At 39.0% G+C, this 13,640-nt stretch overlaps 1 protein-coding gene across 1 annotated transcript in view; it reads right to left on the bottom strand.

Moving 5' to 3' along the window:
- PHEX (phosphate regulating endopeptidase homolog X-linked) overlaps positions 1 to 13,640 on the bottom strand; it is a 96,338-nt gene that overhangs the window by 18,378 nt on the left and 64,320 nt on the right. Inside the window, exon 15 of the mRNA XM_048955236.1 lies at positions 7,417 to 7,475. Within this exon, the coding sequence (XP_048811193.1) occupies positions 7,417 to 7,475 (59 nt within the window). The remainder of the gene's footprint in view (positions 1 to 7,416; positions 7,476 to 13,640) is intronic.

Below are 13,640 nucleotides of genomic sequence, written 5' to 3' on the forward strand. Positions count from 1 at the left end.
TTATATGGATGCTGGGTGTTCTTTTTTTTTTCAGGTATGTTATCGACTGCTTTTCCAGTGCTATAAAACACGATTTTGCCAGTGTCAAGGACAAAGTTTTCCTGATCTAATTCTTCTTGCCTCCCAGCACACAAAGAAGGGTTTTGAGTATTTACTACACATGTTCTAAAACATATCATAGTTTTAAATTTTTTTTATTCATTTATTCATTAATTCATTTATGAAACCTTTTCATTAATTTAGAGAAGAACAAAATACACAAAGGCCAACAGAATTATTCAAGAGCAGGGCTGTTGCACACTGGTGTAAGTAAGTGGCACTCCCCCGTTCCATGTTGTAACATGCAATATTCTAACAGGATTGAATCTTCATTCATTGAGCTAATTTCTTTCCTGAATTGCTTCACATGACCTGAACTATAAGTGTAATTTTCACAGGCATTTTGTGACTGCTATAGGTTATCACTGTCCTAAGTACCATTTGGTAGTAAGAGTTAGCAATGTAGTCTGCACTAGATTGAGTGCTTCTTTGCAAACTTCAAATCTCAGTAAAGTCCTTTGGATTCATAAAAGATATCATTTAATGAAAGAAGTGTTAGAGTCCACTAACCCCCTCACTCCCACTAACCCCCTCACTCCCAAAGGCAGATGAGAAAACTGTGGGCAAAATGAAGAAATGAGACCATAGTAAGGAAGGTATGATCTAAGGTAACGCAATCCCCAATAAATAATATCTAGGGATTACACAATCCTGGCACATGGCCGTGTGCCTTCCACCACATCAAGAGGGTATCAATGTCTTGTAAGGATTTGAAATTATTTTGCCCACATATGGGCTCAAACAGTGAATTTGAACTTGTCTGTGTTTCAGGTAGAGATACGAATAGAATCATAGAATGGTTTGAGTGGCAAGGGACCCTTAAAGGTCATTTAGTCCAACTCCCCTGCCATGAACAGGGACACCATTCCCCAGCCTTCTCCTTCTACACAGAGGGTGAGTCTCCTTGCTTCAGACCTTCCCTCTGATCTCAGACATTTCCAAAAGTCAGTCTTGCCAGTGAAGACCGAGGTGATGAAGACTGAGCACTTAAACTTTCTTCATTTGTCACCAGGTCCCCTGAACCACTTGGCACTGGGCCCACATTTTCCCTAGACTTTCTTTAGGTCTTTGTTTTGAATTCTTCACCAGATTCATCTCCAGGTAGGCTGTGTCTTTTCTAACCTCTGTCTGGACATTGGAAAGTGACTTTTTGCTGTACTTTACTCCTGTTCTTATTCCTCTGAACCATCAGAGCATTTCAAGCAGTGGAGCAGATCTGGCTTACTTTAACTACTTCACTATGAATTTATGCTTACCTTGAATCTCTGACATAGCCATTCACCTGCACAGAACTACTTTTAACTTAAGTGAATGCATTTAGATCCTCTTCCCAGCAAGGTGCTGTGAAGTTTGTAGGAATATACTTCAAAGTTGAAACTTAGTTTTTTTGTTTGGTTGGTTTTGCTTTGTTTTGTGGTTGTTGTGGTGTTTTTGGTTTTTTGTTTGTTTTTGGGTTTTGGTTTTTTTTCAGATTTATATTGGTTTTCTTCTATTAATGAATCAATTTGTTAGCTATATACCATATGGTATACATATTGTGCAGATGAACAACTTGAGACTCTGGGGAATAGAGTTACTTCTCCAGAGAGACACAATGACATTTCATCTAATAGTTCACCATAGCTATGCAAACTCATAATGGATGAAGTGAACTAAAACCAATTGAGATGGCTCACCAAATCATGAAGAAACTTAGAGTTCAAATCCAAATATGAATTTAAATTACATAATTTAATTGCATTATTCACTTATATTGCATGATATTTTTAACTAAGAAAAGAACTAGTGAAGCCTCATTCAAAGTCATTGCATTTACAGTTCCCAGTAATTAGTTGGTTTGTTTAAAGCAACTTCTGACAAGCTGGTGATTCTAGCACGTAAATAGCAGATGTGGGAGACAGCTGTGTGGCATACAGAGTTCTCTGCTGATCATTGTACTAGCGGCTCTTAGACAAGCCTAAAAAACCTGTAACCTTTTTTTTTTCAAGTGTCATTGAATGAATTCAGATTGAGAGCTTTAAATAAATTAGATATAAGCAGAAGAATAAGTGCTGGTCAGCGAGCAAAGGATTGTGAGTACATAGAAGGAATTAAACATGAAAACCATGAGGGTGTTATTCAGTTACCTAAAAATAGCATTAAAGGCAGAATATATTTATTTAAAATGGATCCATAGGCTTGGAGTGTTTCAACACTGAATCTTTTCCCAATGCTTTTTGATACATCTTTGTATATTGTTCCTGGGATGTGCATTCTGCCAATCCTGAAGAGACAAGGTCTCCTGCAGCCTATCTCAGTGTCCTGCAAAGCATCTCAGATAGCTTTGGCCTACCTATATGAAGGTGATTAGGATCAAACACTGTCATAACAGTGACCTAAATTCTAAGAAACATGTTTTTTGAAGGCAACAACTCTCCAGATTCCTCAGATTAAAAAAATAGAATACTCAGAAAAACTGCTATTTTAAAGAATTTTAGGAAGAAGAAATAAGAAATGACTGTAAGGATCATACACCATCTCACCTATGACTGTAATTAAACAACAGAGAATACTGGCCATTAGAAAATTGGAAAAATGAAGACAAGAGCTCACTTAAGAACACTTAAAGCTTACTTAATAACAGGACTGTGATTCTGTGAACAGTGTGCACTCAGAAAGTATTCAGTCCATGTCTGTTGTGTTCATTAGCCTTCTGGAAATTAATGGAGCACTTTAAACTACTTCATCAATAACCTTCCAATTAGCCCAGCTCTTAAGGGAAGAATAAGTGGTCCTACGTGGAGTCCCCTGATCCCCCGCTGGCCACAGCACCATGTACTGTTTGCCAATGCTTGTCTGTCTGTAGGCAAGATAAGAGTTTGCCCCTGCAACTCACAGCATCAGCCAGCTGCCAGCATCAAAATCCACATGCCACTTTCGATGAAGATGATACTTACTGCCTAATATGAGCTCTCATCTGTGGTTTTCTCTATGGATGCTTATTTGAACATAATTTCAAAATTCTATTTTAGATTACGTCTTCTTCCTCTAAAGTGTAATGAAGCTGCTCTCGAAAGAGTCCTCTTGACTTTCACTAGAAAACCACAGTACAAGTGCAGATGACTGAGCGGAAGCATAGGTATAAACTTACAGAAATACTATCAACAGTATTTAATTATCTGATACATCTATTCAGGCACATACCTCATAGTGAGCATTGCTTATATTTTTCTCTGTTCACTGTAAATCCACTTTTCATTACTGTTCACATCCCACAAATGTTACTTTTTTGACATATTCTAGAGACATGTATATCTACACTTGGAAAGAAAATTAAATACACCAAATGTCTAATGAGCAGTTTCTTCCACCCTTCACATATTCGAGAGCCAATATTTCAGTGCTGTAATGAAATAAAACCTTTTCTTCAACAGAAGTATGCTAGCATACTTTGATCATCACTTGTATCTATTTTCAGCATGTATTTATTGACTGCTCTGGAGCTCATTAAAATAAACACTCTCATTGGGAAAGTGTTTTTGTGTTCCAGTGATCATAATTAAAAAAGATAGTATTCACACTGCTTAGATTATATGAAGTGTACTTAGATACCTCTGTGGCATCTAAAGGCAATGATAGGTGCCTGTTGCCCATGTTAAGTACCTATAATTGAAGGGAAATCGACTAGCAAATACTAAGAAAATTACATTTAGAATTTAGGTAAGTAACAACTATTACAAACGTGCATCATTGTTCATCTAAGACACTTTGGGGAAAGAACTGGAAAATAAGTAGAACTCTTGTATAGAGAAAATCGGAAGTAAACTTTAATAAGAAGATAAATTATATGCACCACATTTTATAAATTTGTTCTTTGCAGCGTATCTTACCTTGATACTTATTTCTCCTTTGCAAATATTAACACAATTGTTGGCCATTCATGTTATCAATAGTTTACTAATGGAAATTAAATGAAGTAATAGCAAACATAAAGGGTGTTTGCACTGAAGCATTGCAGAATTCATTACAATCCCTGAACATCAATGTTTTGCTGTATTCTCCCAAATCTAGCCATCTTCTAAGTCATCTAGTTTCTACTGTCTATTAATTTTCACTTTCAGTGAAGAAAGACCTTTTCTTTCAAGCAATTGGGTAGTCAAGATGCCATTAAAAACTTTAACAACTTGCCCTTATATGAAGACTGTATGAAGATTGCAGCAATTTCTTATGTAGCGCGTATGTCTGTAACACAGATTATAGTGACAAGAGAATTTATTGTCCTTTTGCCAGGAGCACACCAGGGACCTCCCTGTGCAGAACAAAAGCATCTTCCTAGAAATGATCAGAACTGGTATGTTCTCCTCCACTTCTGCAGGTCCCTGACAGCTGCTTCTTTTCAGAATCCTCCGTTCAAGGCACAGACAGTGCCTTTTTTCTAAATTGTTTCATGAAGCCCTCAGTGACTAATTGAGTTTGGAGTTGCTGTGGTTATGCTGATAATATCACATAGTACATTTCTGTTTCCAAACTGAGGGATCTTAATTCTTAGAATCAACTTTGCAACCGAGACTTTTCCAGTTAATGTAGAAGCTTCTTTCCAGAAACAATTTGCATTGTGCATTTTTAAATTTGGTTTTCTCAAATACCGCTTCTTAGTAAATTCACTTACCAAGAGCAGATATAGATGGGCCTCGAATACACTCAAATCTAGTTTGCCCACTGAAAAGCAACTGCACTCAAGAAGACAAAGAGCCTACCTTGCTTGTTCTCTGCTCTCCAGCAGCAACCAGCTGTTCCAGTGGAGGGAAAGGTATAGGAAAAGGGCATTGGGAATCTGTGAGGCAGTTCTGCTAGTAAAGTTCTACTTTCAGCAATCAGTAACAGAGGGATCTGTCCTCCTGAATCACAGTTTCTATCTGTCTGTTCCTTTGTTCAGGAGAGAACACCCTTTTATTCAGATTGCTTCCTAATAAAATGACCGACACAGATCTTCTGGTAGTATGTTTCTCCAAATATTTTGAGAACAGTTGATTTGTTCCTACTCCTTTTCTCACCTCTGATTAGTCATTATTTATGGAAGGACCTTCTTTCTTGTCCCATGACAACTTCTAATAACACTGGGAAAGAACCTCATGAAAATTGTTCCATAGAAATAAACATAATTTCTCAATCTCGTTTACAATTCCAAAAAGCTGTAATAGACTAAGGAAGCATGATTCTTTTCTAAAGTAAAAGCAAAAATTAAGTCACACTGACTCTTCCCTATTATTTTGTATGCTTGCTCATACTCTTCTTTGTTATGGTCATTTTCTCTTGCATAGGTGCTAGAATAATTTTTTTTTATCTCTCTAGATGCTGTTTTGCAAAAAAAGTATTTCACGTTTGCCACACCTATTCTGCCTGTGCAATGGCCAACGTAACTTTTAAGCTAACACCAAAACTTGTTGGCATCTTTTATCTAAGTTCTTTTGGAATACCTGAGAGAATATTATCTCATGCTTATATTTCCAGTACAGAGAATTACATTATTTATATGACTTAAGGACTCTCTTCTTTCAGTGTATGCAAAAAAAAAGTTTTATTATTCGTTCTTACACTCTTAGAAAGTCTTTCCTCCAATCTTTGAGGCCTTGTTATAGCCCCACTTTACATTTAACTTGCTAGAGCTCATGCCTATTTTTGTTCTGAAATGATTTTCTTCTTTTAAGACCATTTTTGATGCTGTTTAGCTAGGCCTTTCACAGCACATCACTAGCTCCTGCAGAACTTGATGTGGATTACGGTGGCGTATTGCACAGTGTTAAGACAACAGCTCCTGGATGTGAGATCTGCCCAAAAATGCAGCTTATCACAATAGTATGCTTGCAATTGCTAAGTTCAGTCTCACACACCACAATTCTCTCCCACCAGCATCAATGGGAACTTGGTAGTGATGTGACAAATATTTATCAGCAGGTTCAGACCCAAGCATGTTTTATGTATATCTCGCAGTGGCCATGTCTCCTGTAAAGCGCAGTGGTCATTGGTGGAAGACCACTTGCACTGTGCCTTTCTTCAAGCCTCCCCTCCAATTGCATGCCATTTTTATGGTAAATGCAGTATTTGTTCAGAAAGAGCCACCTAAAACCTTTTCTTCCTAGGAACAGTCCTAAAAAAACAGTGAGCATCACTATCCAAACTTCAAGGTCGAATACCAGCAGTATGAGAAAGTCTGCAGTTCTGATACAAAACATAGTCATCTCCGCACCTGTGACAGATAAGTTATGTTTGACAGCCCTCTGTTTCATGACACAGCAAGTGTGAAATTTAGCTTCAGTAGTTCCAGCCTCTCACTGCAGCTTTCTTTAATGTGCCATGGTGGGGAGGCTGGGAGAGACGAATGCTGCTGAAACTTGAAAGGATCTCGTGTTAACGAAGATGTAACAGCAACAGCTCTCATTTTGCACTGACAGTATCCTCTGCATCCACACAATACATCTGAAAGAGCAGTGGTGGCTGGTGCTCAGTTTAGCAGGAAAACCAGCTCTCGTTTTCGAGATGTACTTTGAGATGAGCTTTGATCAACCCAGTGAAATCCACCTCAAGAGTTCAATGACAGACAAAAAAACATGGCTGCTTAACAATGGCAGTCCTCTAATTAAAGAGGAGCAGTCTAGGCCTAGAACTAATTTTAATCAAAAGACCTGAGTAATTATCATGTTTCCTTTATGAATGAGCTCGCTTAGACACAAAAGAATGTATATTTGGAGGCAAAAAATTGTTTACAGAAGTAGGGAAGAGCAGATATTAGCAGTTACCTACAGATATCCGTCCTTTTCATTAGAAAATATTGAACAACTCCACTGGGCATCACTTCTTAGACCCTCTGTCTGTGTCACAGTTTTCTCCAACCATGTTTATTTCTGCATATATACTAATATTAGTGAACTGAATTCCTGTCACTTCAAAAATTACTATTTATGACATTGTACGCGCACATCTTTTTGCTGCAGCAAATAGAAAATGGAAAATGGTATAAACTCTAATAGAAGTGATTTAAGCTAATGTTTTCTTTCACACTTGCAATGGACAGAGTGTATGTAAGCAGTTTCTGCAATTCAGCTGACATGGGGTATCTCATTAAGAGCAGTAATTCCAATTTGTGGAGCCATTGCTTTTCCAAAACTATCCTCTAACTAAAGATGTCTCAGAGCTGAATTACGATGTCTGCATTTCTGATTTTCATCACACCTGATAGTCACTCACATTCACACAAACTGTACAGATATTGCCTGAAGCTGGATACATACATTTTCCAAACAGACACTTTAAAAGTAGGCTCAGAATTCAGATACTCACTGATCTGATTGGTGGATGCACTATAAAAAGCATTGACAGTAGTTGGGCTCGTAAACCACCTGTTGTGAGAGCAGAAGAAATCAGCTGTCAGTACACCTCAACATCTCTCTGAATACAATGAGCAAAGATAAAAAGTTAACTAAGTGGAAAGATCCAAAAATGTAAAAGATCTAGGATTCATTAAAGTTTAATTATTTCTTCAGTTCAACATGCACTACTTACAGTTCCTGGAAGATTGAAATCTATTGTTTAATGGCTTTAATTTAAGTGCACATGGTCAGAGACTGCTAAGCTTCCTGTTGCAGAATATGTTGTACTTCTAAGTGATAGTTGTGCCTGCTGTGCTGACAAACTGAAGTCTTGACTTCACCCAACAGAGGTACCACACTGATAGCAGCAGTAAAAACTCTCTTCGATTCTGTTATATCTGTCTTTAAACCACGTGTGGATTTATGGAGCTCCTTAGACTAAGCTCAGCTGCATTAGCAGTGATTTCACCCACATGGATTTCACCATAAAGTCTCAACAGACTTTAGCAAAATCCAAATCCCCTCTGAGGAAATTCTGACTCCAGTGAGTCCAAGATTTCACCTTACACTTTTATAATGAAGAACTAAGATAAAATTAAAGTAATAAAGATAATGAGAATTAGTCATTAATTCATAATAAATTAGAAACAGCTGTAATAAACGTCCAAAAAGGAAAATCCTGATGTCTTTTGCAGTACATTACTCAGAAGTTTTGAAAGGCACAAAAGCAATGAATATAATGAAAATACTTTGGAAATTTTCTTTCAAAGAGAAGAGATGGCAGCTGCACAACAATGAGCAAGACAAAGGAAGATCTAACAGAACATGGAAAATGTGTGATGTTGGTGACATTCAAGTCCACAATTCGTGCTTTAAAATAGCACCATCAAATGAATGAGTGATCTGCAGATCCTGACTGTTTTCCTGGCAACTCATATCCTCATGTAAACCACACAACAAAGGGGAGAGTTTCAGAATGGCAGCATTCTGTCTTTTATCCACAAATTTATCTGCTTATCTCACGTTCAAAGCTTATTTCACAGTGCAGCAACTAGAAAAAGTAACCAAGGAAAGCCAAGTGTGATGGCATGTAAATATCTTAACCATCCATCACATTAGAGTCTCTAATTGTCACAGATAATTCTCCCAGTTTTGTTTATTAGGAGATGCTGAAGGGGAGGAGCAAGGGGAGGTTGTTTATTTTGTTGTGTTTTCTGTTTCCTCCTTAATAAAGGAATGAAATATTAGAGGTAATGTAATGAGATAATGGAGTATTTAAGAAATAATGCCTAATGATGAAGGGAAGAAGAAAAAAAAGTCAGGGGCTACAATTTGCTACATTTTAATTTCACATCCGTTCACAGAATTGATGAGCTGAATTGTTAAGGATTCCAGCCAGCCACATGTGCAGTGATACCTGCTCTCCTGGTTTAGCAGTAGCACTGAAAGACTTGTCACTTTTTGACAAGGAGACCTCAGAGGGACCCATCTGAAGCACTCAGTACTTTAATTTGGATTTCACTGAAGTTTGACCAAAGACAAATAGCACTGCAACTTCCACCTTACTCTGTCAGTATATTCCACTTAAAACATCCTTTCTATTCCCTTGAACAGCATCTTTTAAGCATGAAAAGGGCTTCCAAACCACAAATGCTCCCTTTTTATAAATCCGTCTTATAGTGCGTGTCTTACAGTGTTCCCTCATTTTCAGTCACAGGATCAAGGGCTCGAGGCAGATAACTTACACTTCAAAACAGACTGATGTGCTTTGATCTCCTCTCCATCTTCTTTACTGTTGCAGTCACGGGGCCCACACTGGGCTCACCACAACTCAGTCAGGATAGGAAATACCACAAGCAGTGGTTGAAGAGCTCTTTACTGACAAGCAATGCCTCTCTAACAGTACAAGTCTACACCTATTTTTACTGGGTAAGGAGCTAACCATAGTAATGCATGTGTTTTTTACTATAGAAACACCTCACTTAGCCTGAAAGAAACCAAAGACATCACACCACTACTGGTCACACTTTGATACCTATGAACCTACCTCGTAGCTTGTAGACAAGCTACTGAGTCTCATCACAACATCTCTATCCCAAAGCTACTCCTTCCTTGATGATCCACCACTGCTACAGCACAGCCCATCTTGTCTCCTGAGCTTGATATAAGCCACAGACCAATAGCAGTCTAATTTTTCTCAGTGTAAAATTGCCCTATGTTCTTTCCAAGTCACAGTTACATGAGAAGGCCTCAGGAACAACTCAGTATGAAATCTATTACATTTTTGAGCAGGTAGGAAGCTGTACCAAGGAGTCACGAAGGAAAGAGTTTTCAAGTGACAAGCAGAGTATACTTGCTGAATTACATGTTTGACATTTAGACACTCTGGCAAAGAGCATATTTGCACTCCAGCATTCTGTTGTACCCCTCCAAGCCATTCTCAAGAAGATTTAGAAAGCATTTTCTACAAAAGAATAGAAATAACAGAGTCTGCTTCCATACAGACAAGATGAAAAACTTCACCTCAAATCTGCCAGCATTTTTCAGTGAGTTCCTTGAAAAGACTGAGCCTTCAGTGACAGACCTTAATCATAGAATCACAGAATCATCAAGGTTGGAAAAGTCTTCTAAGATGGTCCAGTCCAATTGTCCATCTAACAACATTTCCCACTAAACCATGTCCCTCAGTACAACATCTAAACGTTTCAGCACCTCCAGGAATGGCAAGCCTTTTCCAGAGCCTGACCACTCTCTCAGAGAAAAAGTACTTCCTAATGCCCAGCCTGATCCTCCTTTGGCATGGCTTGAGGCCATTCCCTCTTGCCCTATTGCTAGTCACATGAGAGAAGAGGCTGACCCCCACCTCCCTCAGGTGTTATAGAGCAACAAGGTCACCTCTGGGACTCCTGCAGACTAAATAATCCTTTCCCTCAACCTCTCCTCATTAGGAATGTGCTCCAGACTCCTCACCAGCTTCACTGGCCTTAACTAATAATACATCAAATAAATATATGAGGAGCTGTAATAAATAGCTGTCAATGTTAAATTTTAAGGTGAAGCAAATTTAGAAATAGCTCTCACATTCCTGTTTGAAGTCAGGTTGCCTGGGAATTTGCTCTAGATCTAGTTACAATGTCAGTGCATTTGCTCTATTATCAGAAGTATAGAAAAGGCATAACAAAATCTAAGCTCCCATTAATTACAGACTAATTCTTTTCACTGTTTCCATTTCTTATTAGCACGTGAAAGAGGAGCAGCTATGAGTGAAGTCCTGTAATGTTACCTATCAACTTCAAGTAGTCGAAACATAACCTGGCAGACTTGATACTTGTAAATCTGAGATCGCTTGTAGAAAAAATCTTTCACTGAAATAATAACTGAAGCAGATAATCTGTTAGGCTTGCATTACAGATCTCTTCACCATATCTTCCTTCCTGAGTTGAGAACAAAGTGCACTACATTGGCAATCATGTAAAGTGTTGACTGGGAACCCTTACAATGAAGGGAAAAGCTTATTTCTGTAATTCTCTGCAAAGCATGAACTGAAGTTTCAGTTTGTTCCCTCAACTTTTTGAGTAAGTAAATTGCTCTGGTACAGAGAGTTGCTAATGAAGCTGGAATCTGGAAAATCTCTTCAAAAGATAATAAAAGGCAACAAGGAAAAATCCACTACAGGGGAAGCCATCTTCAAGTCAACTTTGAAAAGTGTATTTCCTGTTCACACTGTTAGCCAACTTTATACATTTGCCTGTATAAAAATAAAGGATTAGCCTCCCATGTTAGGCTGCCATCTGTTTCCCTCACGCCTGGGGAAGCAACAAGGATGGTGAGGTTGGGCCCAACCTCCAGTGCCATATCTCTGCTTAAAGTGAGTTTTAGAGGTCAGGAAAAGGCTCCATTAGGCTCCTTCCAGTCTCTCCTCTCCAGAGCAGGCCCACCTACAGGATTTCTAATCTCAGAGCTCCGTGGCAGTCAACAGCCTGCCCAGCATCTTCTGTGCCTGCTTTTCTTTTTTTGAGCAGTTTTCGTGGTGCCCCTAACCATATCCAGCACAGCACATCTGAAATCTGCCCTTCTCTGCAGAAACCAAGAGCCAGGATGGACAAACAACTGTGTGTGATTGAAAAATTGAAATAAATCCTGCAGAAAATCCAGGATCACTTCTTGTGTGTCATGTGACCTGGTTTCCAGATGCCTACATTTCCAATGCAGAGGGTTGAGTGAAATAATCTTTCATATTATTTTTACTTCAAAGGAAAAAGACAATAATAATACAGTGAGATGCCCAAAATGTTCTCTGACTTCTTGCTACGTGCAGTATGCTATAGGTGTTAAGAAGCATAGATTCAATCACTGTTAAAAAGATGTTTGTTTACATATACATGAGTATTAACACATATTAACATATATGGCTCCAAGGATGGATAAATGCCACTGAAACCCCAATTCTCCTCTATCTCTCCCTTCCACATGCTCCCTTTCACCTTCTTCTGCTATAGTGATGTCTTACCTGGATTAAGGTAATTGCCTTCACAGTTGTTCTCCACCCTCCTGTGCTCTACCTTTCCAGCCTTGTCACCTGTATTCAGCCCTGTCCATCTAACTGGCACTGCTTCAGGCATCATACTCTTCAGCCACTGCCACAAATCTCTCCTGTGCATCTCTGTCCTGATACTAGCACTTATTCCCTGGTTTGAAAGAGGTGGCTCTGAAAAAAGAGCCAGCTCCCCAGCCAGCTGCTGGGATCATGGCCAGTATCCAAGGCAGGTGTTGTGATTGCCTTCAGGGTATCCAGCCACTGGGCACACCAACAGGATATCACATCTCCTTAGCAAGAGCTGGCATGAAATGTGTCCCCATGCATCCCTTCATCCATGGCCAGAGCAACACTGCACCTGAGTCCTCCCCATTCCTTTTTGCTTTAAGCCAAGTGATCACTAGGTCAGGAGGGAGCAAAATATAAGACAAAGAATTTTGATAAATACTCCTATTTTGGGGCATTTTTTTCCTGTTTCTTAGATTACAAAACTGTTGTATTTCCAGAATAACCATTCCCACTTTGAAATGCACGTATTCCTCTTTACTGAACTCCTTTGCCTTCCCAGCTCCTCTATCTGTCCCCTGATGGTATTTCCCTGGTGTTCTAAGTGAGCCAACACTTTGATTTTCCATATAGCTGATTATGCTGATGAAAGAGTCCATTTTGATTGCCGAGAAATCTGCACTGTCTGCTAAATGAGTATAGTGTTTCACTTTTGGAGGTAATAATGGGGTAGAAATGAGTAGGCATTAACTTTTTTTCTTTTCATACTCTTTTGCTTATTTGTCAGTCCACTGCATGGATCATTTCATAATATCTATTTCTAAATGCAAATATTTTGATAAAAGCTACTTAATTAGGAAAATAAGGAAACAAAGCAAACAGAAACAATCCCCAAGGGTAATTCTCTATTAACAAAGCACCAGGCTTCAGTGTAGACCAATGATCTGTGGAGTTCAATGAGTGATACAGGCTTTTTTTTTAAAAAAAAAAAAAAAAAAAACAAAAACACAGAGAAAGAAAATAAAGGAAAAAGAGAAGCAAAAGCATCAAAACAAAGTGGTCTGATAATCAAAACATGGCAAGATCTGATACTTATAAGTCCACCTTTGTTGTACCTCAGACTGATGGAAGTTATCTTTGTTATAATAAATTAAAACATAGGCTGGCATTCTTACTAGCAGGGACAATGGCTCCCTGTGCCTTGATATACCTCAGCAGACACAGCAACAGATGTCAACCTAAGGCACACCACCTTCAGATTTCATTTCTGTCCCCAAGTATATGTAGAGGCAGAATAACATCCCATGAGAAATCACTGTGGCTAAGAATGAGGTGGATTTAGCCCTGGCCCCACAAAGAGTATAGCATGTAGCTGTACTGGTGAAGGAGAAATGCAGAACATGAAATTGGGATGACTAGGACCAGGGGGCCCTGTGGTCTCTCCCCAGCCATGCCCAGCCAGTGAGCTGCCTGGGATGGAGATGTGAGGGTCTGTCCCCTGGCCTGTATGCATGCACACTTGTGGATACCAATCCCACCAGGAGTTCTCATCTCCCCTCTACGCTGTAGACAGTGCAGAAGGGATCACTGATTCTCTTTTATTCCACTTTCAGTGGATGAGCTACTTTGTGACTCTAGTCCTGTATATCTCC

Source organism: Lagopus muta, chromosome 1 (genome assembly GCF_023343835.1).
Source record: "Lagopus muta isolate bLagMut1 chromosome 1, bLagMut1 primary, whole genome shotgun sequence".
Lineage (NCBI taxonomy): Eukaryota > Metazoa > Chordata > Aves > Galliformes > Phasianidae > Lagopus > Lagopus muta.